Source organism: Apis mellifera, linkage group LG1, assembly GCF_003254395.2.
Source record: "Apis mellifera strain DH4 linkage group LG1, Amel_HAv3.1, whole genome shotgun sequence".
In the NCBI taxonomy this organism is placed as follows: Eukaryota; Metazoa; Arthropoda; class Insecta; order Hymenoptera; family Apidae; genus Apis; species Apis mellifera.
This window is the reverse complement of record NC_037638.1, coordinates 20,568,042-20,594,592: the sequence shown is the minus strand read 5'-3', so window position 1 is coordinate 20,594,592 and position 26,551 is coordinate 20,568,042. Positions and strand designations below refer to the sequence as shown.

Here is a 26,551-nt window from a genome sequence, read left to right as displayed (position 1 = left end):
GTAATTTATTTTTAGGAATTTAAAATATACAATGCACATGCATGGAAAGGACTTTTTATAATATAAGACTACATTTGTCGTACGAATGAATAGTACGAAAAGATACAGCATAAAAATGTAGTTGCACAATAAACTGAACTCATACTAACTGATAACTATTCAAAACTTGTTAAATAAATAACACTTTCAGAATATTGCAATGCTTAAATTCTACATTTTAATTTAATTACAACAAATTACTTATCGTTCTTCTAAAATTACTGTTTCTTGAGGACAGAATTTTAAATCCATAAGAGTGAGTTTTGAATCCATAGATGTTAACTAAAACAAATATAGAAATTAAATTTAAATAAATTTAAAAAAATTTTAAATTCTATTAAATATTGTAAAATTTATTCATAAATTGCATGCATATATATGTGTGCATATTTAACTTGATAAAAAGGAAAGCACATTTATGTAATAAGAACTTAAGTGCTTACATCATCTACTTACATCCCTTCGAGGCCAACTACATAGAACTTTGTATTCTTCTGTTGGATAACCTTCCACAATGAGAAAGTTAAGAAGTGTTTGTAAAGGCGTATCAGATTGAAATCTGCGCTCTAGAAATTTTCCAGCTGGAAGCCGTACTCGTACTTTTAACACTCCATCGCCAGTTCCTTGTTGTGGTTCAGGTGGTAAACTCGATTCTACCGCCTGTCTATGAGCTTCTTTTCTTGCTTCTTCAGCCAACCTTTCGTTTTCTGCTTGTTCTTTTCGTTGCTTTTCTAATTCTTCTTGCATTTGTTTTGCTTCTTCTTTTGCTCTAAAAAAAATATACATATATAACATACACATTATTTATTTATTGTTTTTTTATTAAAATACTATACAATATAATTTCGAAATATTTTACTAATTAATAATTATTTTTAATATACCTATCTGCAGCTAAACTTTCCTGATATGCTCTATCTTGTTCTTGTTTTACTCTTTCTCTAGCTTGTCTTTCTTCTTCAACACCAATATCAGTACGTCTTTGTTCCTATTTTTCAGAAATGGAAATTTAATAATAGATCAATATATCATATTAATATCATATTAATCATCTAAAGCCATATATTAAATATTTATTTACCTGAAATACTTCAACAACATGAATTAAATTAGTTAATAGTTCATTTACTCCCACATTGGCATGTATTACTGTAAACATTTCTGTAATGGATCTAGCTCTCATTATAATTACAAGAGCAGGTAAAGTATCGACATCTATATTTTCCATAGCTAATGTTGCAAATGATCCTAATGTTTGTTTTACAGATGAAAGAAATCTAAAATATTCAATTCAAATAAAATATTTTATAAAAAAAGATTTCATGTTATATAAAAGTATATTAAAAATATATTTTATAATTAAATATATATATACTTTTGTTTATTAGATTCAAATGTAATATCCCAACCCCATACTATGAAATTTGCAGATAAAACTTGGAGTACAGCTTCACAACTTAATAATTGTGTGCAACATACATTTGCTAGTACACTATTATCATGATGCAAATATACAGCTAATAATTTTCTCTGTAACATCAAAAATTTACAATTTTATATAAGATAAACAATGATTTTTTAAATAATAATTATTAACCTCTTTTGCTGGCTTTAAACATGATTCTTTAACTGCATCTTTAAATGTACCAGTAAAAAATTCTGGATGTGCTGGTCCATATCGTTTTTCAAATTCTTCTGCAAAATGCATTGTACCTATTGTTTCATCTGCTACATTTTCTGGCACTGTAAATGATAAGATTGGATTAGTATAATAAAAAAAAAAGTAATATTAATATTAAAAAATTAAAATTTAAAATATTTATTAAGCAAATTTAATTTACTTACTAAGACGTTGAGTTTTTGTAGATCTGACATTATCTACAAAAATATCATCTTCTATATCATCTTCATCTATTGAACTATCACTTTCAATTAAATCTATGACATCCTAAAAATAACAAAGTATTATTTTAATGATATATTATATTTATAACATAATTATTAATACCTTCTTTTCTTCTTTCATAGGAAGTTCATTTACAGATAAATCATGTTCTGGATAAGAAATTCCACTTTGGGCTAACATAATATTATCATTTTTTACTGAATTTGGCCAGCCTTTCCATTGTTGATTTCGAACTGGAACAGCTGTTAATGAATAAATACCAGATTTTACATCCAAAACTGTATTTGTTCCAGGAAATTTCAAATTATATGTTTCCTTGTTTATTTCATCTCTTATGTTTAAAGTATATGTTTGAGTCATTCGTTTTGATAAACTCACACTATAAAAATAATAAAAAATGTATTTAATTAATGAAATATTTAATAAATTTATATAAATAAAAATAAATAATTTTTAAGAAATTTACTTACATATCAGTTGTTAAATCAACATCTTCTGTTATAGGAGACATATATAAAGTATTTTCTTTTGGTAAATCTAATGATTGTAATGATCTATAATCTGATTTTGGTTCTTTTTTCCATCCATAAAGACGTTGTTGACAAGGTGGGACATTTGTTTGTACCCATATAAGTTGCTTGAGATCCTCTATAAATATTATTTATTTTTATATTTTATCTTATATCATTTTTGATCTAACAATAAATAAATGTAACAAATAAAAAAAATTATTTAATAATAAAACTTACTTAAAGATGAAAATTCAGATAAATTTATTTCATATTCATTATTAAGATGATTAACATGGAATGTAAGTGTCCTTTCTCTTTCACAAGTTTTAGATTTACTTGTTCCTGGTTTTGAATTTTCTGTTACTTCCATTATGGAATTATTTTTAGAATCACAATTAGTTTGAGATGAAAATGAATGTGATTGTGGCATTCTTTCAATTTCTTCTATCATTTCTATATCTGGACTTATTTCAGAAGGTAATTGTTGTGTACTACGAAGCATAGCTTGATTTACTGCTGCCTACAATATAACATTATTTAAATTATTAATTTTTATATATAAAAAACAAAATGAATTTATATAGAAAAATTTACCAATAAATCCCAATTTGATTCTTCTAAATATTTAATGGCATCACCAACATCATCAATTCCTGTACATGCCTAAAAAGCAACTTATATTTATTTATTCCAAATGTAATTAATTGATATAAATATTAATATAAAATTAATTTTTAAATAATATAATATTTTATTTTAATATCATAAATTGAAATGAATAAATAAATGAATAATAAAATTCTTTTTTAAAATTCCTTTTTGTACTTTTAATTTTAGTCTTTGTTTTATAATCCATAAATACAATAAAGACAAAAGAAGACAACACCAAAAAAAGTTCAAAAATATAAAGTATCAAATACCATCAGAGAATATTATTTAAATGATTTTTATATTTATATATTTTTAAATATTGTTAAAATTTTGACAAATTGAAAATGAAACAAACGAAAATATTGTTTTATGTTTATACATTTTTTCTACTACTGTCAATGTCATTAATACATACATCATAACCTAAAATCTATGTTGTATTTAAAATTAACAAATAATTAAACGTCCAATAAATTACCTGAAAGTTAGCTAAAATCTCATCCCGGACTCCAGCCATTGTGTCGTCGTTTACTGTCAAACTAGAGAAAATATATAGATCGCGAAATCTATCTCGTTACTTTTTGATCGTTACAAGCAACATGCACAACTAATGTAAGCCATTGACGTCTTATATCTCACACTAATTCAAAACGAACATTGAACCATCTAGTGTTTATATATTTTTCCTTACAATAGTAAATAATTATTTGTACATCCAACGACAGATATTTTCACAACTCGAATAAATATTTCCAATATATATGAGAAATTACGATTGGTAGAATCCTAAATCATTATAAATGGTTACCAATCATATTTAAATGATAAAAAGTATATGCAAAATATCATTTATATTTACAATAATGTAACTTAAACATTTTATATTCCGTATTTTTTCTATATATAACAAATTTTATTTATTATACATTTCTATGAAGTAATAATAATAATGACTGAAGTTTTATAATTCAGAATATATACTATATATATAATTCAGAAGTTCTATAATTCACATTTAAACTTCATTCTATATTTTTACAAATTATGAAATAATAAATTAAATATAGATAAAATTAAGGATTAATATTTTATATTTTGTATTATTATAGCTAAATAATTAAATATATTATTATAAAAAAAATTATCTTATTAAAAGAAAAGAATTAATTATTCAATCTTAAGTTAAAACGTATATACATAAATGAAATACAGGCTTTAATATATAGTATGAAAAATGGGACTTTAATACCGTGATCGTAACAGAAACGAATTTTATTCCGTCCACGTGAAACCAGTCGTAAATTCACAGTAGTTGTTTCCATTGTCAAAAAGTTTTGTTGCGTGCATCGTAGCTGCGCGCGTGGCCGTTCGAGGAAGAAGACTTTTGTGCCTTCCACGCCTGGCACCGCCACTCTATCATGATCAAATTATTTTCATTAAAACAGGCGAAAAAGGATGGCGAGTCACCGAAAGCTGGCACCCAAAAAAAAGCATCTGCAGCGCAACTGAGAATCACAAAAGGTTTATTGACGGATACTTATAGTCTTCTTTTCAATTTCTGTTTTATTTGTTATTACAAACTTCATTTAATATATGAAAAATATAAATTAATTAGAAAGAAATTTATTAAAAATTTTATAAAGTTTTGATCTTATAATTAGTTTTACTTTGTAACTATTGTAGCTGTTTGTTCATTTTTATTAATACTCGTTATATACTTTATATTTAGATTTTTTATATTTTATATTTATATGTATATATTTTTCATTATCTGTTTGAATATATATACAATTTAATTTATTTTCATAATTTTAAAAATATATTGATACTATGTAAGTATTTCATTAAATTCTTCTAAAATACTAATTATAAATTCCAATAAATATCATAAATATTTAAAAAAATAAATTTTAAGATAATAATAATAGATATATTTGTATCCATTAAAACAGATGGCTTATTAAAAAATAATTATTAACATGACTTTAGAAACATTTTTAATAAATATAAATAAATTAATTATATTTTTTATGATTAATATTCATTTAATTTTTAAAATTTTTTAAATTAAAAATATTTTTTTGTTTTATTCTTCAACATATTTTAAGAAATTCTTATTTTATTTAGATATAAATGAACTCAATCTTCCAAAAACATGTGGGACAGAGTTTCCTGATCCAGATGATCTTCTTAGCTTTAAGCTAATTATTTGTCCAGATGAGGTAAGATTTCTTTTTCATTTCTTTTTTATGTATATAATTTGATAATTATTTTTTAATTTTTTAGGGATTTTATAGAGGTGGTAGATTTGTTTTCAGTTTCAAAGTTGGACCAAATTATCCACATGAACCACCTAAAGTAAAATGTGAAACACAAGTTTATCATCCTAATATTGATTTAGATGGCAATGTGTGTTTGAATATTTTAAGAGAAGATTGGAAACCAGTCCTTACAATTAATTCTATTGTTTATGGATTACAATATCTTTTCTTGGTATTTAATATAATATATAATGATATTTTTTATAATGAAATAAAAAATTTATATTATATTTTATTTATATTATATGTATTATCTATAATATTTTTGAATATATTTAAACAAAAAAATATCTATAAAAAATATTTATTTAGGAACCAAATCCAGAAGATCCATTGAATAAAGATGCCGCAGAAGTCCTTCAAAATAATAGGAGAGCATTTGAGCAGAATGTAGCAAAAGCAATGAGAGGTGGCTATGTCGGCGCGTTTTATTTCGAACGGTGTCTCAAGTGACATTAACATTCACTTTACCCGAGGACACAATGAGGAAAGAGGTCGAGAGTAGAACTTCTTTGTGCTCTAAATGTGTTCCTCTCGTCCATTTGTTTAAACGGGCCTCTCTGCGTCTTTACGAGTGCTTCGAACCTTTGGTCAATAAACCATTGGTAAAAATGCCACCGATGCGCTATTTTTTCGGAGTTGTGGGATACTTACTTTTCCTTTCTTTTTTTTTCTCTCTCAAATATAATAAAGAAATGAAATTGCATTTACGTTTGCAAGTTTTTTATTTAATTAGTAATTTATTGGCAAATATAAATAAGATATAAAATGTTAAAAATTATTTTTAAAAGAAATCTATAATGATTATAAATTTTTACTACTTTATTAAATATTTTTCTTACAAGTTTAAAAAACAAAAGTGTATAATTAAAATTGTCGCAACTTTGTAAAAATATACTATTAATATAATTTTCCAACTTCGATTAAAAATTTCATTATAAGTATGTACTTATAACTGAATTATTCTAATCTTATCTAACAAAAATGTATATATGATATGTGTATGTGTATATGAAACTGCAAACGTATCTATAATTTCAACATGCAGCTCCTCGTATAAGTGTATCTCCGCCCTGAGAGTTATTTCGCAGGATATGAATTATTTTTCATAAACGGATATATATATATATATATATATATATATATATATATATATATATATATATATATATATATATATCCTGCCAAAATCTTCATTTGAAAACATAACTTAACTTATGTATCGATCGAAAGTGGAATATAAGGCTGTTAATGAGAAAATTTTGCATTTTAATTGCATTTCAATCATTGTTAATTATCCTATTCCTAATAATATAATTTAATCTAACCAAATACATTATTATGCAAGGCTATTATTAAATTTTACTTTATTCCTTCAAACAAATGAATAATAAAGTAGTTAATGGTGCATTATACAATTTTTACAAAATAAAGCTTAGCTAATTATTTAAATTAGAAACTTATTAAGTCACAAATTTTGTACATGATTTTTACTTAAAAGCATAATGTAATGACATAATTCTATTAATTTAATCTTCTTTTGAAAATTTGTAATTACAATTTGTAATGAAATTAAGGCTGGAAAAGTTTGAATTCTTCATTTTTAATTAGCATTAATTTATTATATTTTAGTACAGTGTTTAGGAAACTTACAAACTAGAGAAGCGTCCTAGCCTCGATCCAATTTGCTCCGATTAAAGTCCCATCCGCGTCGAGCGTGTTGAAGGCACTTTTTCGAGCGCTTCAAAAGCGATCGAATTATTTTCTTTTTCATTTCCTTTCCTTTTCAAACATACAAACAAACACACACACACACACACACACACACACACTTGTTTTATTCTTTCATACTTTCATTTTCACACATATCTTTTTCCTTCTCGTACAAAAAAAAAGATTCGATCGCGTTGAACGATGGATTGGCGTGAACTCGGCGAAGAAGCACGACGATTTGGAAATCAAGATCAGAACATATTCCTTGGAATCTGGAAATCGAAATAAACAATGAACAAAAATATTTTTTATTTAAAAAAATGCAAATTACTATTCTTGTTTATTTTAGATGCATTTTTCTACAATGAAAATTAATTACGTTTTATTATTATGTTATGAGAAGAAGTGTGCTTCTCCGCAGATTCCATCGTGGAATGGATTTCCAAACGCTCGAAAGGATGCTACCATTGTTGTATGTACCGAGCTATAGTCATGATAAGTTAGAGAACGTGGAGAAACAAACAAAAATGGACACTTTTTTAATGTTTAATTTAACTCGCGTATAATGCGTATCGATTTTAACGCAATGGGAACATATATTGCATTGTTAAGGATGTTTGACTTGGATGCTTCGCAATTTATTTACTTACTTAAGCTAAAAATATAAACGATTGGGAGTCTATCGGCTCAAAAGCGTTCCACCAAAATTGAACGATGTAGGTACAGTCTGTGAATGAAAAGCGTAACCTGAAATAATAACATAAATATGTATTATTTTAGTATAATAGAGTATTCATAAAAATAAATTTTATATTATTTATATTATTATAATAAATCATATTAATAATATTAATATAAAAGGTCTTACCGCCACTCTGTTCAATTCTTTTACTTTCAAGAGCTGCTTTACGCTGATCTGCTAACAAGATAATTTCCTGTAATGCTTTTTGTTGTTCTGCAGTTAAGTGACCAGTTAATGCTCTATACCAAACTGTATCTGTTCTTTCAATATCTAAAAGAAGAAAAGAAAAAAGAAGAGAAATTATAATTACTTATAATACTAAATTATAATACTTAATTTTTGACATAATTTGATTTCGAATCAAGAATATAGAATTACTCACTTTGCATTACTTCTTTAAAAACAACATATTCATCTTGATTCATATCATCTGAATCCAAAGGCGTAGCATAACATTCTAATGGAGTTTCCTCATTGGCATCATATTCTGAATCATCTCCATCATCATCTGATCTATGATCACCATGCCCATCTTGGATTGATGTCGATACATTAAAACCATGTTGTGTAGATGATCTAGTCACTTTTTCTTGTAGTTTTTCTAAATATTCTTGACTAGCATCGTCGATTTCATCTTCATCAGATGATAAAACTTCTATAAAAATATAACGAAATTATTATTTTTTTGAAAATGTGATAAAAATGAAGATAAATGCATAGAAATATACATGAAAATTAATACCTTCGTCGATATCGCTATCATCTTCCTCATTCTCTTCGTCATCAGTATCAGATGCTTTAGCTGCATAGGCTCTTTTTAATCCATCAAAAAGTAAAATCAGAGATGGGATAATTTGTTGAGCACATTCATTCACTGCTGGTGGTCTTGCAGGACCCATACTAATTAATGTACACAATCCAAGAACACACAGTTTTCTATCATGTAATCTAAATAATATAAATATTATATTTACAAAGATATATCATTTAATTGCATTTGTATTTAATTATAAAAAAAATTTACAATTATTATAAAAAATAAATTTACCCTAAGAAACAATCTGTATCATGTATCCATTGTTTAATAAAATGTGAAGCAATTGGTTCTGTAGATTGTCTAAAATTTCCTTGTAATCTATCCATTGTTTCAAGACAGAGTGCTGGATTATAATAAAGAGCTGCAATTACTACTTGCAAACACATTGTTCTTAATTCAGATGTTTTAACTTCACGCATTAAACGTTCTAATACCAATTGCACAAATGAAGGTATACACTAAAAAAAATTTTTTTTGTAAAATTTTCTAATACTTACTTATTAAAAAAAATATTATTATACATATTTTATACATTATATTTAATTTTACCTGATCGATATGACCTTTACATTGCAAAATTATAACTTCCAATAATTTAGCAGCATGACATTCTGGATCTTCTCCAGCATCTCCTGTTAAGACCTAATACATAAAAAACAAAAAAAAAAATTGTCAAATAAAAATATTTTCTTTATTTTTATAAAAAAATAATCAACGTACAGCTTTGCACATATTGAACATAGCTAATATGTGATTTTCATTGGATAAAAATGCAGGACTATCAACTGTAATATAATTATGAAGAGCAGGCATCATATCAGTAAAGTATTCAAAGCCATCTTTCTGGAATAATTGATACATTAATTCTAAAACTTTCCACATATCTCCAGAAATTGTCTTTCCCGTAAGATCATAAACTAATGAAAGAGCTTCTTCATAAAATTCTAAAATATAAAAGAATATTATTGTTGATATTGTCAATATAATAATATTTATAAATAATATACATTTATAATCTAATGTAACATATATCTATTTCGAATATTTTTACTTTCATCATTATTATTGCTTGACTTACCCATGACACTTTCTCCAAAAATATGGGCAACAACTTGAAGTACTGTTGGTTGCAATCGTGCCATAATTTGTGGTTGATTTTCCATTACACTTAGTAATGTTTCTATTGTATTTAATAATCCCATAGCAGTAATAGCTTTTTCATCACTGCCTTCATCTGTTTCAAGTACTTGACTAAAAGTTGCAGCCTAACAATATTTATAATATTTTTTTAGCATCTCATTTTAATTTAAAGAAGTATAATTAGTTAAAAAAATAAAAAATAATACTTACAAGATGTTGACAAATTTCAACTGCAATTGGCATAAGTTGTTCTGAATAAGTATAAACAATCTTTTGAATAACAGTTGTTAAATCATCATTTTCCGTTTCTCGCACGATAGCTAATAATTCGAGAGTTATAGGCTTAATTAAAGGTTCTACATATTTTTGTGCTTTTTCTTGAGCAGAAAGAAGCATCTGCAAAGCAATAGCAGCTTCTACCTTAACTGGTAGATCTTGGTCCGTTAGAAGAGCATTTGTTGTCAATCGAACTGCTTCAACTAATATTTGTTCTTGTTTAAACTTTATTTCCGAGAAATAGTGTAATACCCAACATGCCTGAAATATAATTGTAAAATAATAATTATAAAAAAATAATTATAAATCAAGTATTCAATTATATTTTAATAAACAAACAGATAAATATTACTTACTCTTGCACGCATATGTCCATGAGGACTATTAAATTCAGGAAAAACGTATTGCAATAACATTTTGTCCATTTGTTCCTTATAAACTTTTTTCTTTAATAGTACATCAGCTAAACTTCCAACCTAAAAAAAAGAAAAACTGATTTTTAGAATATATATTTTATTATTTTATAAAATATCTTTTTTATAAAGGTAAATACCATATGCAATGCACCATCTTTTTGTCTAGGATCTGCATTTGGACTGGTTAGAACTTCCATACAGAATTGCATAGTTTCCTGAAGCATATCCTTACGTTTCTTACACGCAGAATATAATAAAGTTTGTGCAGCAGTTACTGGAGATACAAAATCTTCAAATATGTCTAGAAAATAATAAATTTATTAATTTATTAAAATGAAATAATATATAAAAAATATAATTTATTTTTGAATAACACTTTACCAAATTTCACTCTAATATATTCATATGGATTGTTATTCCAAAGTTCTTCATCTGCAGCGGAATATGAGAGTATTGGAAAAAGTACATCGCGAATTATTTCAAACATATGTGGCTTTAAAAATTTCCACGAATATGCGTGACTTACTCTGTAATTGAAATAGTATATAATATAAAATTATATTAATTTCAAAATATAATAAATAATAAATTAAATAAATAATAAATAAATATAATAAATAATAAATAAATTTAAATAACATTCTGATTAAAATTGATATAAATTAAATTATAATATTTGAATATTAAATCATTTTTTTTTATTACTTACCCTTGATTAATATAATTAATTGATTGTTGAATTACTCTAGGTGATACATATATCTTTCTTCGATACTGATCTAAAATTTTTAAAAGAACTTCAAGTATTCCACCACTGAAAGTTCTCAAGTACCATCTAGAAAACTCCTTGTACTCTTGAGTCACATTTCCAGGACTTCCATATCTTTCAAACATTCTGCGTAAAATATGAAGAGCCCACTTCTTACATTTCCACCATGGCAATTCTGCTCGTTCGTCATCATCCAAGTCTGGATTATTAGTTTCAGGTGGAACTGGTCTATCAGCTACTTGTCGTACTACATCCATCCATTGTGAAAAAACTTCTTTTGAAATCAAATCTAAGGGAAGTGTATACTGGGGAAAAAAAAAAGATAAATTGTAATAAAAATTAAAAAAACGATTTCACATTTTTATTGTAAAAAAATATATTTAAAATGTCTTTACCTGTGTAAGAGCAAAAAATATTTTTAATATCTGCTTTTGTAGCAATACTGATTGTTCTGAAGAATCTGGTAAAAGCCGTAATATCAACTGATAAATCATAGGAAACAAAAGATTCATTGCTTCATTTAATGGTCCTCTTTCTTCTGCCTTTTTATATCTAAAAAAATTAATATTTGTAATATTATTTAATATTTTGAAAAATAAATATTATATATTATTATTATATAATATAATAAAAATATCATACTCAAAATTTTTAACAAGTTGATGAAGTGCAAGAAGAACACCTGGCCAACAAGAAGCATCTGAATTTTGTAAATATATTGTGATTTTGTCTACTATTTGTGTCCATCTCCCAGGAAAATCATGTTTTACTATATTATTAACACAAACAGCCAATTGTACTCTAAATCAATAAAAAAATTATTTATAGAAATATTGTATTATCTAATTTACAATTGAAAATGTGTTTAAAAAAAAACTTGCCTAATAAGTTCTGGTGCGTGTACAAGAGCATCAACAATTGCATCACGAATCATTGCACGATCTTGTTCATGAATAGTAAACTTAACTGACCCATTTTCATTTTCTCTGTCTGCCCAATTTGTTGTAATTAAATTCTTCAAGTATATAACACCTAAATTTATATTAAATTATCATTAATCAAATTTTATATTTTTTCAAAGCAATTATTCTTATTAATTACCAGCTTGTCGTACAGACATTTCTTCTGCAGTCATTAGTACTTGAAGTAATGTTGGTGCAAAACCAATAATTTTGTGAATCTGAAAATATTCTTTACATTATAAATTTAACCATTTTTTTGTATTTATTATTATTAAATTATAATATAAATATTAAATAAATATAAATATTATATAAATTTTTATAATTTTATATATAAATTAATATATATTTTTATTAATTTATTTTTAATAATTTTTATTAATTTAATAGTAATAAATAATAAGTTACATGATAAGTTGGAATTATATTGATTATATAAAAAAAAAGTTTTTTAAATATAATAAATATTTTAAATATGAACACTATAAAAAGTTTGAAATCTGAAAATCTATTAATATTATTAGCAGAAAAGCAAGAAAAAAATTTTACAATTGAAAAAACAAAACTGATATAATTCTAAATTTGGTTAAAGGTATAGTTAATAAAAGAATTCAAAATGTTAGTTTTAACAAAGATGAAAAAATTTATTTCTATTTTCTTTTTTTAAAGAAATCTTTTTTTAAAGAAATATATATATGAATATATATATACATTTATATATGTATATATACACACACATACGTATTATATATTATATACATATTATATATATATATATATTAAAATATGCATGTACGGATATATATAATATATACATATATATATATATACATATATATATATATACACACATATATATATATATATATATATATATATATATATATATTACGGTGTGTGTGTGTGTGTGTGTGTGTGTGTGTGTGTGTGTGTGTGTGTGTGTGTGTGTGTGTGTGTGTGTGTGATGTATATATATATATATACATATATACATACTTATTTATTTATGTAGATATAAATAGATGAATAATAATAAAAAAATATATAAAAGATGAATAATAATGAAAGAAAATGATATCGATGAAGCACATGTTTCTGTTGGAGTATCGGTCATTTAAGCACGTTTTCAATCAGTTGACCGACCTGATTTAGCTGCTCTTCAGCTTGCTTTTGTTGCTCTGGGTCGATCGTGGCTCGTAATAATTCTGTTACTTTTCGTACATCCATCTTGTATTTGGTTTCCTGGTAAACGATGGTATCCAAATTTTTAACTCTTTGTCACGAATTCGACCCGGCGCATTCACCTCACTACTCCCTCGTCACGTGACACAACAATATGGCAGCCAAAACTGATGTGAGTTACATCCGGCCATTAAATATATAAAAATTAGAGAGGAAACTAGCAAGTTTATTATATCATAGGAATATAGATAGTAAACTACATTGTAAACAGATACATATGCAATAGCTATATTTGTTTATAGGTCATCGGTCGGTCAAAACATTATAATCGTAATTATATGCACTCTAGTTGCAACTGCACCATTTTTATCCTATTGCATTAACTTGAAAAGAGATATAATTTAGTATTATTTTAAAAATTTTATTCAAGTGAAAGTATTAAGAATTTAATTACAAAATAAAAACAGTGATATGTTGCAACTAATAAATCTTCCAGATATTGTTTTAGAGACAATTTTGTCTAACCTTACATACGATGAAATTTCTCGATATAGAATTGTAAGATTATTTTTTTTTTTTATATGTACTAATTAATTATTTAAGATCATATACATTAACATATAGAAAAAAAATGGTAACTTAACAGGTTTGTAAACAATTTGATCGAATATGTAAAAAGTTATTAAACCGAGGTTTTAATTTAATGGAAAAATATCACGCACAATGTTTGCGTGCAGTAAAAAGTCAATTACCACGAAGGGAATCAGAAAGAAGAAGTCATCCTTTAGCACGTCATTGTGATATATTAACAGCAATTGAAACAAGAATATCTATGTTATCTATGACTTTTATAAAATATGTGGATCTTAATTTATGTTGTTTTATTCCTGGAAAGGTAAAACATCAATAGTTTTATAATTATTTTAATGTTTAAATTAATATGTATTTATATATCAGGTAATTGATGAAATTTTTCGAGTTCTTCGTTTGATTCGAGATTCTAAAACTCCACCTAGAGCTCATGAAATACTTCAAGAATTAAGAGATATTAGTAGCATGGCTATGGAACATTTTGATGAAAAAATTTTACCAGATTTGAGACATAGTATTTGTACTTCAGTTGTTAGTAATGTAGGTCCTTATGAATTACCAAGTGGAAGTTTAATGATTTCTCATCATACTACAAATTCAAACAATGCAACACTGCCACATAATTTTAGTTCAGAAAAATTGAATCAAACTTTTAAAAAAATTTATTGTCGTACTAAAATGAACAAATTATCTGTTCTATCTATGAAAGGTCAAATTAGTAGAATGAAACTTCGAATAAAAAGACAAAGTTTTCAAATGAGGTTGCAAACTTTAAAATTGCAAGAACAAGCAAAAAAAATACATGATCAAGATACACAATTAGCAGAAATGAGAAAACATCTTGAAGAATGGGAACAAAAAATGGTTGATTTAACAGCTGAATTAAGTCGTGCTAGAGAAGAAACTCAGAAACCTGATTCTATAGAAACTTGTAAAAGAAAACATATAGATATGATTAATCAAAGAGAAACTGATTCATTACAAACAAAAGAACTACAAGCAAAAAAACGTAAATTAATAGTAGAAAGAATATCATCCAATGATGCAAAAGATGTCAAATTTAAAAAATTTATGACTGATCTTCTTGCAGGTAATACTATAGAAGCATATCCCTCAACTTCACATTAACTTACTATATGTACATATTGGGGTTGTATATCAAAGCAAAATTATTCTATGTGTATTTTGCATTTTTTGTGTTACAACTGAATAAATTTAAATGTTTAAGCTTTTTATATATTAAAATCAAATTTTATATGAAGTTGCTTTTATAATATAATTTGAAATTATTTCAAAATATAGTAACAAAATAAATATTTTATTTTATATTGTTTAATAAATAAATAAAAGTTATATCTTTTTAATTAAAACAAAAACTGAGTTATGAATTCAAACACATGAAAGGCAAAATATATTATTTTTTTTTCATTTTAGTGCAAGATTTTATTGAAAAATATATGGATAAATGTAAAGAGGTGTATATTAAATTATTGTATAAATTTAAAAAGCAATCAATAAATATATTAAAAGATATAATTATATACAGCAATATATGAATTATATATTATTTTATATATATATCATTAAGAAATATAACATATAAAATATATTATTATAAACTAAAATGTTAGATCTCATTTAATATTTAATTTGCTCTTATATTATATTTATAACAATTTTCCTATTTTCAGAAATGATGTTATTTAATATTGGTAAAAAATTATATAAGATTTTATGTAAAATTAATGACAATAAATTATTAGTAAAAATTATATATAATTATATTTGTCTGTTTTAACAATAAATTTTTCTATAAAATATAGATTTTAGTATAATGTTTACTTTTATATTATTTTATATCTCATCTTTTCCTCTCTCTCTCTCTCTCTCTCTCTCTCTCTCTCTCTCTCTCTCTCTCTCTCTCTCTCTCAAAATTTTTAAATGAAATGAATTAAATTGCATTTTTTTTTAAAAAAAATATAGAAATTATAATATTACAGACACGCACGCACGCATACGCATACAATATTATATAATATTTCACAATATATTAATATTTTTCAGAAAATTTACATCTATTTTAATTTATTATCTATTTTATTATCTATTTTAATTTGGCCACAAAACAATATAATATATTAAATAATAAAAATTATAAATGAAATTTTTTAAGATATAATATTATAATTTTTTCAATTAAATATTTTGTCATGTTTTTTTTATATTATTTTTTATTTTTTTTTCAATTAATTTTTATCTTCAACAGATGATAAATTCAATATTTTATTATAGATTACAGCATGAGCATTTTGCAAATAAACTTGTTGCTTTTCTCTTATATTTTTTCGTAAAGTAGTTTTTTCTATTTCTGGTAATACAAAATTGTAAATCATATTAGCTATCATTTCTTCTTCTGCTAATTTTGTTTCACTAAAATATAAAAGTTTATAAAATATAAACTATAAAAAAATATATATTAAAAAGAATTATAAAAAACTAATTTATTCTCATCATACTTGTCACGTGCAACTTTTGATACATTGTCTATTGTATCACATAATTCCGAAATATATGCTTTAGTTGCTTCATCGGATACCCATTCTATGCCTTCTTTTATTATATCTTCTAAATAAGTTTCTACAGAATCTTGATTAATTTTTATAATTTGTTTAAATATTTCGTCAAATTCTCTGCGACGATTGTATTCTAATTGACGTTTTCCAGCTTCTGCTGCTTCTCTGATAGCTCTTTTTCTTTCAGCTAATAATGCAAAAGCATGTATTTGACGTTCATCTTCTAATCTTATTAGTTCCTTTAAACAAAAATGAAAAATATTATAAAAATATATTTAATTACTTCAACAATAGCAGATTAATTTAATCAAATGAATTATACTTTAGTAAGAAAATCTAGCATTCCTGATATAGTCATTCCTTCTAAAGAATTTAAGATTTCACATAAACGATCATCTTGCAAAGATTTTTTGTTTTGTAATTCTTGTAATTCTAATGTATGCCGTTTTTCTCTTTGATTTTGTTTTTTACTATATTCTTCTAATCCATAAGACGATTGTAATTCTTCAATTAATTCTCTACATCTATTGCGACCTTCAAACATCTAAAAAAAATAAAATAAAATTAGTTAAATTTGAATTAATTAAAATAAATAAAAAAATAAACAAATAAGTAAATTTTCCATTTAGTTATTACCATGCATTGAATAGCTCTTCCTCTAACTATTTTTTGAATAAGTGTAGACAATTGATGCAGACGTATATTTGCTATATCTTCTACAGTTGTTTTATATGGTGTAGGAGGTAAAGATGGCATTTTATATTTGCGTTTTAATAATACTGGTGCATCTATTGTCACATATATAGTACTTAATCTTATTGCTTTTAAGTCAGAATGTAACTGAATTAATTTTTCTTTTGTCCATCTTGTTGCTCTAATACATAGATCATCTGACTTAGGTTTAGGTTTTACTGCGCTTAGTTGTTCATATGTTGGAAGCCATTTTGGTAAAGTATTTATTTCAGTTACATCTAAAATAAACACATTTTGAAAAATAATACAAAATACAACATAAAAATTATTAAAACTATTTAAGTAATATTTAAATACTATTTAATTACTTATATTATTATATAAATAATACATATATTACATGATATAATTATTTATAATTATTTATATATATATATATATATGTATATATATTATTATATAATATTAATATATTTATATTTACTTTCAATGAAACTTTCTCCTAATAATTCTTTTTCTATTATTTCATGTCTTCTTTGAGGATGTTCGCCATAACGCATTTGTGGTGCATATAATTCAGAAGATGGATTTGCATGTTCTTTAATAATATCACGTTTGAGAGGTTGTGATTTTTCTTGATGTTTTTTATATAATTTTCTTAATTCTCTTCTAAGCTTATGTTCAATTGAATTTATTTCTTTATCTCTACGCAGAGATAAAAGATTTGTCAATCTATCTAAACGATCTTGAATTTTTTTTTGTTTTTCATATTCACATAATTTAGATATTTCATTCATTAATTCAAGTCTGTAATCCATTATTGCTTGAATTTCCTAAAATTTTATTATAAAATATTTTTAAGATAAATGTAATTAGTATAAATACTTTTATAATAAAATATTTACTGATTCTCTAAATGCCCATTCATCTACTTCTAATGCATTTATTATAGCTGTTCTTTGTTTTATATTAGCCAGTGTATCCATAGGAGGTAAAATTGCTTCCCATGCTCTTTTTTTTCTTATTCTATTAATAATTTCTAATTCATGATTTCCAATTTGTAATCCATGATTCCAAGTTAAATGTACTATTGATAACACTTCAGGATTATGTCCTAAAAAGATATTGATTAATAATTAATTAATCAATAGAAGATATAAAATATATATATATTATATCATACCTAATTTAATTCTGTATGATGGTTCCCAAGGAATAGTTTGTGCTTCACTATCTCGATAATCTGTTTGTGTTCCTACATTTTTAAAAGCTTCTGATTTAGATGAAAAAACATAACATTGTTTTTGTGCATTTATTAATATATCATTTAGAATATCATGATTAAATCGTATAGGAATGTTTACATTTTGTGTTTTTGATACTAAAAATGGTACAACAGGTCGACGAAAACATTTGAAACTATTACAATATCCAATTTTATTTGATTTATGATGTCCAGCCATTATCCTATAAATATAGGTATATATAAAAGTAATTATAAAATGAATTTCTAATCATTTCTCAAATATATGATATATAAGAAAAAAAAAATTATAACATTAGTTAATTATATTCTAAATTACTATTTATTATATTAACTTGCTTAAACTCTGCAATCCAATTTTCTTTTTTTACACTGTTACAATATTGTTTCTTTAAATTATATTTTAAATGTCTTTCTTTTTTACATATAAATAAATTTTTTTGACATACATTCTACAAATTTACAATAATAAGAGATTACACAAGAATTATTTGATTTAAAAGATAGAAATGATATTACAATATAACTTACATCTACACAAGTTTTTTGTATATCAGACATTTGAAATTTTTGTTTATCATTATATGCAGGATATGAAGATTCTGTATACATGTAAATATATGAAAAAATCACCATTATTAATTAATAATAAATATATTATAAACTATAACTTACGATTTAATATTTGTCTCTCAGACATGATGTTTAAAATTAAATAATTTTATTTTATATATAAATTATTTTGATATTTTAATTTTAATCAATTAGTTTATAAAAAAACGTAATATTGTCTTAAAAAGGAAATATACAATATTAATTGTTCAGGAAAAACTTGTGTTAAATAGATATTGATCAAACATCTAACTTCAGACTTTTTAAAATAATATAGTAAAATCTTAATTTATTATATTAATATCAAACAACTTTCTAATACATTTAAAAATATATTAGAATTATATTAATTATAATATATATAGAATAATTAATAATTAATAATTTATTATGATTATATTAAACATTATAAATATTTTGAAAAAAAATATTTAAAAAAAATGAATGTTATGATAATTGATAATCTTATAACTTATATTAGGTTACTTATAAAATCATAATGGACATATACATATAGATTATATTTTTCATTATAATATACATTACATTATAATAGATAATATTTTTAAAATGTTAATATTAAATTGTAAGTATTCAAATTTTATAATTTTTTGTATTTAATTAATACATATATAATTATTTATTTAAAAAATATTAATGGTTGAAATTTATAAATGTAATTGTTATTACACTGCTATTGTTTATATATTCGTTTAGAAAAAAAAATGATAATTTCAATTATATAAAAATATATTATTTTTTGTATAATTAAAAATAAAATATAATTTATATATATATAAATTATATAATTTATTATTATAATGAATTAAATATTTTTTATGCAATATATATATATATATATATATACATAAATAAGTAATTTATTTAAAAATTTGTTTTATAAAGTGGTTTAAAGTATCCATTTCCATGCGAACCTAAATATTCAGACCAACTTTGATGCAAGGATATATTTTTACAGGTTTGATTAGGTAGCATATCTTCTGGACACATGCATTCTAATTTCATTCTATATATTGTCATTTGTCCAAGAGAAATTTTAAAATTTTCTTTATTGTTTGCTTTTTGATATAATTTTTTATAATTAATACCTCGTTCATTTAAACATTCTTCAATAATATCATCATTTTGTTTATATTGTAATTTTTTTTCTGAAAGCATTTTTTTCCAATGAATACAATTTAAGTCTTCCTGAATTAATATTATAGGTGTTTCAGAGGATGGTAACCAAAATGTAGAAAATACTAAATCTATAGAAGTTACTCCTTTTGATTCTGAAATAGAAGGTAATAAGATTCCAAATGGTGGTTGCTTTTGTACACCATGTATTGAATATATTTGATTACTTTTAGTTTTTATTTCTCTTTTTTCTTTTTGTTTTTTTAATTTTATTTCATCTTTATGGTTTAATTCTAATTTTGATTTAAAATTAGTCTCTTTTTTTTTATACCAATTTTTTATTAATTTTTGTTTAAAATTTTTTATTATAGTATCTTCTGTCATTTTAATATTAGAAAACTTATGCTTATAAGTTTTTACATCCTAAAAAAGAAAAAGAATTCTTTATTTTTTTCTATAAAATATATTTTTTAATAATAATTAGTAATATTACCATAGAATTAATTGTTTCTTTTGTTTTATTTACGTCATAATTAATTATTCTTTTATTTAATATTTTATCATTCTCATCAATATTTCTATTTTTTTTAATATTCAGAAAATGTGCAGTATTAAATGTTTCAAATTTATTTGTTTTATAAGTAATATTATTCTTAAGCATGTTTTTTATAGAATCATTTATTTTGTTGCCAAATAATTGTTGATTGATAAATTTGAAATCTAAATTTGAATTACTTCTTTGTTCTCGTTCTTTGTTTTCTTCTTGTTGATAATCTATTGGCTCTTGAAAATTAATTTTATTATTTTCATTATATAACACATCATAATCTTTAGTTTGTATATTATTTTGAATCCATTTATTCTCGTTTTTCAAAATATTATTTTGATTATTAGGAGCAAATTTTTTATGTTCCATGTGTTGTTCAGTTTCATAGTAATCTTCTTGCTTTTGTTTAAAATTTTCTTTGTAATCTTTATAAATTTTCGATAATTGTTCAGATATAAAAGGAATATTTTCATGTAATTCTATTTTGGTATTCAAAGAATTATTATATTCTAAAAATTTCCAATCTTCAGAAAAATATAATGATATACCAGGTGGTCCAACATGTTGGCTTAAAGCATATAAATTTGTAATTAGAGTAGAATTAAACCGTAGCTTACAAAGATCAGCATATGATTCTGATATAAAATCTTCATTTTTTAAAAATTGATATTTTTCTTTAATTCCTTCGTAATTTAAACAATCAACTGACCAATGTAAAAACCAATCATTTCCAAATCCTTCAACAGTAACAGATAAACCAGACATTTCTCTACTTAAACTATCTTCTATTGGTTTTTCTAATAAAGGTTTTCCAGTTTTTCCATCTATAATTGTTGCAACTGTGTAATAATATGTTGGAAAACCTAAACCTATTTGATGTTTTACCATAAAATCTGGAATATTATCATCATTATAATAACCAGGAATAGGTATACTTATTATTTCAGAATTAGGTACTGTATAATTCCAAATAGGTTCAAAGGTCAATCCATTATAAACTATTATTGTAGAATTGAACATAGCAGCAACAATATCTTCAATTCCATCTAATGTTACATCAACTAAAATTGGAGGTAATAAAGTTCCTTTTCCTGTATCATGATGTAATTTTCGCAATTTCTATAAGTATATAATATAATATAATATAATAAATTATTTATACATTTTCTTTGAATATTAAAGGAACTTACCAAGTTGCCATATATTAAATTTACTTGAGAAATTATGTATAATCCACTTGACTGTTTCTGACTGCTAGTAACAAGAATAAAAATATTTTCTCCATCTGGATGGATCAGTTTTTGAGGTGCTAGAAAAAGTTGCTCTGTATTTGGTAAAACTGAATTATGTATAATATTCCCATTGATTCCTGATATTATAAGAATTTCACTAGTATGAATTTTCCTTGAATGTATAATATGTGATGCAATAATATCTCCAACATCATCTCCATTAATATCAGCAATAAATCTAGCATCATAAATATCTGAGAATTTCCATTCTTCTGAAATTGATAAATCTCGAACTGGAATTTCCCATATACTAGTCCCATTATAGCCATTAACTGCATGTAATATTCCATTCCGACCACATATAATACAATCTTTAATTTTATCATTTGTTAGATCTAAACCACAATCAATTGAGAAAATTGCATGAGCAGTCCAATGTATCCAGAGTATATCTCCTGTTTTACCATTTAAAGCTAAAACTCCACCAAAACATGGAACTTGGCCATTAAAATATGATGTACAAGCATATTCTGGAATATTCATTATATCCAATCCTGTATGTCAAAATAATATCAATTTTTTATATATAATTATATTAATATCTATTTATATTTTAATCAGATCATTATCAAATATTAAAATTAAATATATTAAATATATTATAATATACCTTACAAATTGAAACATTTATTCTGTAAAATCATAAAACTAAAAGTTAAAACCTGTAAATCAAGCTTTTAAATAAAATCTGATAAATAAATAAAAAATAAATGTGGTAAAATATTTATTTATATATAAAAACCTGTACTAAATCCAATAATAATATCTTCAATTCCATCATCATTTACATCATTGCTTCTTATTGGAGATTCTGATGTTAATTTTGGCAATGATTTAGTCCATAAAATTTTTGATGTAAGGGATGTGCATGGTATTATATTAGATTCATGTAATGAATCTTTAAGATTATGGGATAGCCAATTTTTTAAGATTAACATTGGTCCAGGTATTATATTTATAATATATATACATAATATAGTTAAACTTAATAATATTATCAATGCTATAAATCCAAAACCAGCCTTATTTAAAAATCCATACGTTTCAAAATTATATGATTTTTTATATTTTCTATGAGATGCCATTAAAGGCCGTTTAACTCCTCCATCATTATTTAATTTTAATTTATTTTTTCCATCTCTGATAAATACTTCATCATCAATATCCGTTAAATCTTCATCATAACTATCTCGTTCAACTAATTTAGGCAAAATTGGAGAAACAGCAGACATATTGATTATCTATAGAATTTTTATATTTTTAAAACATTTTGTTTTTGTACTAGTAAAATCTGAGCTATTAATTGGTAATAATTTAATATAATATAAATTTTAAATTATAAATAAAATATATTAAAAATAATAATTTGTTATATTTTTAAATATTTATTATTATATATGAAAATATTACTTTCAAATTACAAAAATAAATTTAAAATATTACAAAATTAAAAAGATTAAATAGGATATAAAGAAATATTTAAAATTTTAAAAGTTATTTAATATAATGTTTTTTATATTATATAATTTAATGAAATAATTTATTTAATAATAAATAATATAATAAAAAAATTAGAATAAAATTAAAATATATTTTTATTTACAAACTTTAAAAATTTGAGATTTGTCTTTACATTTTTCATAAATTTTATTTTAAATACATAATAAATAAGATTTATAAAGATGCGATTACTAAATTTTTTACAAAGATTGCATGAAAATAATGCAGCAAATATATTTAAGCTTTATTTACATTGAACATTAACATTAATAATGATATTTTATAGAGAGATAGTTTGAAATATTTTAAGATATGTCAAAAACATTAATATTAAACATTGAGATTTATTTAAAATGGAATATGAAGTTATATAAAAAATATTTTTATTGAAAAATTTTAATAATCAATATTTTTAATATAAAAATTTAAAGCATAAATTTTTTTTTTAAATAAAAAAATTATTTTAAAATATATAATTTAAAATATATAAAATTTATTTAAATGGAATATGAAGTTATATAAAAAATATTTTTATTGAAAAATTTTAATAATCAATATTTTTAATATAAAAATTTAAAGCATAAATTTTTTTTTAAATAAAGAAATTATTTTAAAATATATAATTAGTTAAATATAACTTATTTAATAATATATAAAAATAACATTTCATCTATAATTTATAAACAGATATTATAGTTGTAAAATTTAATTATATATATTTATTTTAAAAAAAAATAAAAAAAAATAAACTATATTTCAAATTTAAAAATTTAATAAACTTCTTTAATATTTATTTTAATAATATCTATATATTAACATTTTAATAATATAAAAAATTTTTTTTAATTATAGCAATGTTTTAAATAAATGTTTAAAATGAATTATAGTTATCATTTGTTCTTTATAGAACATTAAATATATAGTGTTTCTTTACTTGATTGCCAACCAACTATAATAGATTAGATTCGTGTTTCTTCCTATGACCGGCAGCGTGTATCTACGGTACCGGTGGAAATTAGTTAATATAAAATGTCGTGCACTAAATTCCGTTTTTTATTTTATATCACATATAGTTGTTTATTTTTAAATCTTGTAAATGCAAATATTCAGACATCATCAAAAAATACTTTTGCAGAACAACTTACTGAAGAAAATTGGGATCGTATACTAATCGGAGAATGGATGGTGGAATTGTGAGTTGATTTGATTCCATGTCGTTAAATTTGATATCGTGTCAAAAATTATATTACAAACACATTTGTATATATTTTGATATTGTATTTGAAATTTCATTGATATTATTAATTTCAAATATTTGTCATGAATTTTTATTAAATTAAAAATATAGGAGATTTAAAAATAAAAATGTTATTTTTATTAAAAGTAAAAAATATTTTATATTTTAATTTATATGTATAATTGAGTATTTTGCGATTTAGTTATGCTCCATGGTGTCCTGCTTGTAAAGCATTGGAACCAATTTGGGAACATCTTGCTTCACAAAAGAAGAATCTAAATATTAATGTAGCAAAAGTTGATGTAACTGATTCTCCAGGACTTAGTGGAAGATTTATGGTTACAGCTTTACCAACAATATATCAGTAAGATTTTTTATGTTATAAGAATAATTTGGTGATTTATACTTATAATTATTTTTAATTAAATTTTATGTTATCTTTAGTGTTAAAGATGGTATATTTAGGCAATATAAAAGCCCTAGAGATAAAGATTCATTGATTGAATTTGTATCTGAAAAAACTTGGGAAAAAATTGAACCAATCCCTGGTTGGAAGAGTCCAACTTCTATTCAAATGTCTCTTATTAGTCAATTCTTTAAAATGTCACAAGTATTAAGGGTAAAGACTTTTGTTAAAAATTAATAAAATTGATTTAAATTTTAAATATATTATAAAATCAAATTATTCTTACAGGGAATACATAATAAACTTATGGAAGATTTTGGATTACCTACATGGGGAAGTTATTTAATTTTTGCCATTGCTACTATTGTTTTAGGTGCAATATTAGGATTGGTAAGTTTGAATAATATAATTAAATTATTTGAATTTAAATTAATATAATTTTTACTTATAGTTTATTGTCTGCTTGATCGATTTTATATATCCACCAAAACCTGTGGTGCTTCAAGACAAAAAGAAACAAAAAGAAGGATCAGGAGGATTTATGCAAGAGAAAAGTATACAGGATGAAGAAATTGTTAAACATGTTAAAGATGATTTAGTAGATGAAGAATCTGAACAAGAAGGATCAGAGACAGAAGAAAAAGAAAAGGATGTAAATAAAGATTCCAAAACTGAACCAAGCAGTCCAAATGTCCGTAAACGTAAGCCACGTAAAGCTGATTAGACATACTAATTTCTTGTATGTACATATTTAACATCTGGAGAAAATGATAAACGATATTTAACAGTTTGTAATGTTAATTTGTTTTGATAAATGAAAACAGTGACAACAATACATGAATATTCTATTTGACAAAAAATTATGAGAGTTCATGCAAAGAGATAAAAATAGACTTCATTATTAATTTATAGTTACTTGAAATATATAAAGTATTTTCAAATGCGACAGCAAACTATAATATTGCATAAAAAAACTTTAAATGCAAAATTAACTAACCTCAGGTATCATTTTAACATTATAGAATATTAATTATAATAAATAGTAAAATAATAAGTAAAATTTGAAATGCTTTATATATAAATTTATAATACCATTGCTTGCAAATAAACTTTTTTTGTGTTAGATATTGTGCGACACAATAATTATTATTATATCACTATTATTTTGATTAAATTTTTTATAATTATTATAAAATGAGAAAGATGGTTATTTTTTTAATCATATGCTTTTTTTTTAATAACTTTGATATAAA

At 23.2% G+C, this 26,551-nt stretch overlaps 7 protein-coding genes across 15 annotated transcripts; 3 read left to right on the top strand and 4 right to left on the bottom strand.

Annotated features, from left to right (window-relative positions):
* Positions 1–38: 38 nt before the first annotated feature.
* LOC409226 (FAS-associated factor 1) lies at positions 39–4,496 on the bottom strand. Of its 3 annotated transcripts, XM_392750.7 has the most exons (13): positions 4,358–4,496; positions 3,587–3,647; positions 3,052–3,120; positions 2,695–2,977; positions 2,416–2,593; positions 2,048–2,324; positions 1,885–1,987; positions 1,637–1,782; positions 1,415–1,569; positions 1,121–1,316; positions 924–1,027; positions 496–808; positions 39–321 (listed from the first exon to the last, which is right to left on the bottom strand). In XM_392750.7, exons 2-13 carry the CDS (start codon positions 3,623–3,625, stop codon positions 241–243), a joined length of 1,944 nt encoding a protein of 647 aa, XP_392750.1. In that variant the 5' UTR covers positions 3,626–3,647; positions 4,358–4,496; the 3' UTR covers positions 39–240. The 3 variants fall into 3 exon arrangements, with proteins under 3 accessions (XP_392750.1, XP_006571374.1, XP_016767286.1); XM_006571311.2 differs by lacking the exon at positions 4,358–4,496 and having other exon boundaries at positions 483–808; positions 3,587–3,889; XM_016911797.1 differs by lacking the exon at positions 4,358–4,496 and having other exon boundaries at positions 3,587–3,889.
* LOC409225 (NEDD8-conjugating enzyme Ubc12) lies at positions 4,383–6,689 on the top strand. The gene is made up of 4 exons (XM_392749.7): positions 4,383–4,629; positions 5,236–5,330; positions 5,395–5,601; positions 5,742–6,689. Exons 1-4 carry the CDS (start codon positions 4,527–4,529, stop codon positions 5,880–5,882), a joined length of 546 nt encoding a protein of 181 aa, XP_392749.1. The 5' UTR covers positions 4,383–4,526; the 3' UTR covers positions 5,883–6,689.
* A 327-nt stretch (positions 6,690–7,016) lies between these two features.
* Positions 7,017–13,614, bottom strand: LOC551725 (importin-7). Of its 4 annotated transcripts, XR_003304422.1 has the most exons (20): positions 13,408–13,614; positions 12,404–12,482; positions 12,184–12,334; positions 11,945–12,103; positions 11,698–11,854; positions 11,243–11,607; positions 10,915–11,060; positions 10,671–10,834; positions 10,474–10,593; positions 10,052–10,378; positions 9,780–9,966; positions 9,422–9,645; positions 9,251–9,343; positions 8,933–9,159; positions 8,627–8,832; positions 8,267–8,539; positions 8,011–8,154; positions 7,793–7,889; positions 7,522–7,626; positions 7,017–7,414 (listed from the first exon to the last, which is right to left on the bottom strand). XR_003304422.1 is itself a non-coding variant. In XM_026439799.1 (19 exons), the coding sequence occupies exons 1-18, from the start codon at positions 13,489–13,491 to the stop codon at positions 7,822–7,824; spliced, it is 3,174 nt and encodes a 1,057-aa protein (XP_026295584.1). In that variant the 5' UTR covers positions 13,492–13,614; the 3' UTR covers positions 7,017–7,414; positions 7,793–7,821. The 4 variants fall into 4 exon arrangements, 2 of the variants coding, with proteins under 2 accessions (XP_026295584.1, XP_026295586.1); XM_026439799.1 differs by lacking the exon at positions 7,522–7,626; XR_003304421.1 differs by having other exon boundaries at positions 7,023–7,414; positions 7,522–7,889.
* A 117-nt stretch (positions 13,615–13,731) lies between these two features.
* Positions 13,732–15,656, top strand: LOC726708 (F-box only protein 28). Its single transcript, XM_016911781.2, has 3 exons — positions 13,732–14,004; positions 14,093–14,341; positions 14,404–15,656. Exons 1-3 carry the CDS (start codon positions 13,918–13,920, stop codon positions 15,163–15,165), a joined length of 1,098 nt encoding a protein of 365 aa, XP_016767270.2. The 5' UTR covers positions 13,732–13,917; the 3' UTR covers positions 15,166–15,656.
* A 627-nt stretch (positions 15,657–16,283) lies between these two features.
* Positions 16,284–20,426, bottom strand: LOC100576242 (cilia- and flagella-associated protein 91). Of its 4 annotated transcripts, XM_026439778.1 has the most exons (9): positions 19,243–19,259; positions 19,099–19,169; positions 18,487–18,770; positions 18,209–18,417; positions 17,788–18,136; positions 17,247–17,581; positions 16,933–17,154; positions 16,554–16,849; positions 16,284–16,467 (listed from the first exon to the last, which is right to left on the bottom strand). In XM_026439778.1, coding segments are annotated over exons 2-9 (1,881 nt in total). In that variant the 5' UTR covers positions 19,101–19,169; positions 19,243–19,259. The 4 variants fall into 4 exon arrangements, with proteins under 4 accessions (XP_026295563.1, XP_026295568.1, XP_026295571.1 ...); XM_026439783.1 differs by lacking the exons at positions 19,099–19,169; positions 19,243–19,259 and adding an exon at positions 20,289–20,426; XM_026439786.1 differs by lacking the exon at positions 19,099–19,169 and having other exon boundaries at positions 19,243–19,264.
* Positions 20,043–23,825, bottom strand: LOC726647. The gene is made up of 5 exons (XM_026439764.1): positions 23,789–23,825; positions 22,898–23,396; positions 22,054–22,649; positions 20,810–21,982; positions 20,043–20,739 (listed from the first exon to the last, which is right to left on the bottom strand). Exons 1-5 carry the CDS (start codon positions 23,795–23,797, stop codon positions 20,065–20,067), a joined length of 2,952 nt encoding a protein of 983 aa, XP_026295549.1. The 5' UTR covers positions 23,798–23,825; the 3' UTR covers positions 20,043–20,064.
* A 786-nt stretch (positions 23,826–24,611) lies between these two features.
* LOC414042 (thioredoxin-related transmembrane protein 1) lies at positions 24,612–26,191 on the top strand. The gene is made up of 5 exons (XM_026439792.1): positions 24,612–24,848; positions 25,095–25,256; positions 25,337–25,511; positions 25,587–25,688; positions 25,750–26,191. Exons 1-5 carry the CDS (start codon positions 24,685–24,687, stop codon positions 26,020–26,022), a joined length of 876 nt encoding a protein of 291 aa, XP_026295577.1. The 5' UTR covers positions 24,612–24,684; the 3' UTR covers positions 26,023–26,191.
* The last annotated feature ends 360 nt before the right edge of the window (positions 26,192–26,551 follow it).

What these genes read in the sequence shown, in the direction of transcription:
- LOC726708 (XM_016911781.2), top strand. Translation starts at nt 13,918, where the DNA reads ATGTTGCAACTAATAAATCTTCCAGATATTGTTTTAGAGACAATTTTG. An exon ending in AAATTTCTCGATATAGAATT is followed by an intron (nt 14,005 to 14,092) that starts GTAAGATTATTT and finishes GTAACTTAACAG; the next exon opens with GTTTGTAAACAATTTGATCG. An exon ending in GTTGTTTTATTCCTGGAAAG is followed by an intron (nt 14,342 to 14,403) that starts GTAAAACATCAA and finishes TTTATATATCAG; the next exon opens with GTAATTGATGAAATTTTTCG.
- LOC100576242 (XM_026439778.1), bottom strand. An exon ending in ATCATACAGAATTAAATTAG is followed by an intron (nt 18,418 to 18,486) that starts GTATGATATAAT and finishes ATATCTTTTTAG; the next exon opens with GACATAATCCTGAAGTGTTA. An exon ending in AATGGGCATTTAGAGAATCA is followed by an intron (nt 18,137 to 18,208) that starts GTAAATATTTTA and finishes ATAAAATTTTAG; the next exon opens with GAAATTCAAGCAATAATGGA.
- LOC414042 (XM_026439792.1), top strand. Translation starts at nt 24,685, where the DNA reads ATGTCGTGCACTAAATTCCGTTTTTTATTTTATATCACATATAGTTGT. An exon ending in AAATGTCACAAGTATTAAGG is followed by an intron (nt 25,512 to 25,586) that starts GTAAAGACTTTT and finishes TTATTCTTACAG; the next exon opens with GGAATACATAATAAACTTAT. An exon ending in TAGGTGCAATATTAGGATTG is followed by an intron (nt 25,689 to 25,749) that starts GTAAGTTTGAAT and finishes TTTTACTTATAG; the next exon opens with TTTATTGTCTGCTTGATCGA.
- LOC409226 (XM_392750.7), bottom strand. Translation starts at nt 3,625, where the DNA reads ATGGCTGGAGTCCGGGATGAGATTTTAGCTAACTTTCAG. An exon ending in GTTTAAAGCCAGCAAAAGAG is followed by an intron (nt 1,570 to 1,636) that starts GTTAATAATTAT and finishes TTGATGTTACAG; the next exon opens with AGAAAATTATTAGCTGTATA. An exon ending in ATGTTGTTGAAGTATTTCAG is followed by an intron (nt 1,028 to 1,120) that starts GTAAATAAATAT and finishes TCTGAAAAATAG; the next exon opens with GAACAAAGACGTACTGATAT.
- LOC726647 (XM_026439764.1), bottom strand. An exon ending in ATTTAATATATGGCAACTTG is followed by an intron (nt 21,983 to 22,053) that starts GTAAGTTCCTTT and finishes ATATACTTATAG; the next exon opens with AAATTGCGAAAATTACATCA. An exon ending in AAGAAACAATTAATTCTATG is followed by an intron (nt 20,740 to 20,809) that starts GTAATATTACTA and finishes TTTCTTTTTTAG; the next exon opens with GATGTAAAAACTTATAAGCA.
- LOC551725 (XM_026439799.1), bottom strand. Translation starts at nt 13,491, where the DNA reads ATGGATGTACGAAAAGTAACAGAATTATTACGAGCCACGATCGACCCA. An exon ending in ATATATTAGAGTGAAATTTG is followed by an intron (nt 10,835 to 10,914) that starts GTAAAGTGTTAT and finishes ATTATTTTCTAG; the next exon opens with ACATATTTGAAGATTTTGTA. An exon ending in AAGATGGTGCATTGCATATG is followed by an intron (nt 10,594 to 10,670) that starts GTATTTACCTTT and finishes TCTTTTTTTTAG; the next exon opens with GTTGGAAGTTTAGCTGATGT.
- LOC409225 (XM_392749.7), top strand. Translation starts at nt 4,527, where the DNA reads ATGATCAAATTATTTTCATTAAAACAGGCGAAAAAGGATGGCGAGTCA. An exon ending in TAATTATTTGTCCAGATGAG is followed by an intron (nt 5,331 to 5,394) that starts GTAAGATTTCTT and finishes TTAATTTTTTAG; the next exon opens with GGATTTTATAGAGGTGGTAG. An exon ending in GATTACAATATCTTTTCTTG is followed by an intron (nt 5,602 to 5,741) that starts GTATTTAATATA and finishes ATATTTATTTAG; the next exon opens with GAACCAAATCCAGAAGATCC.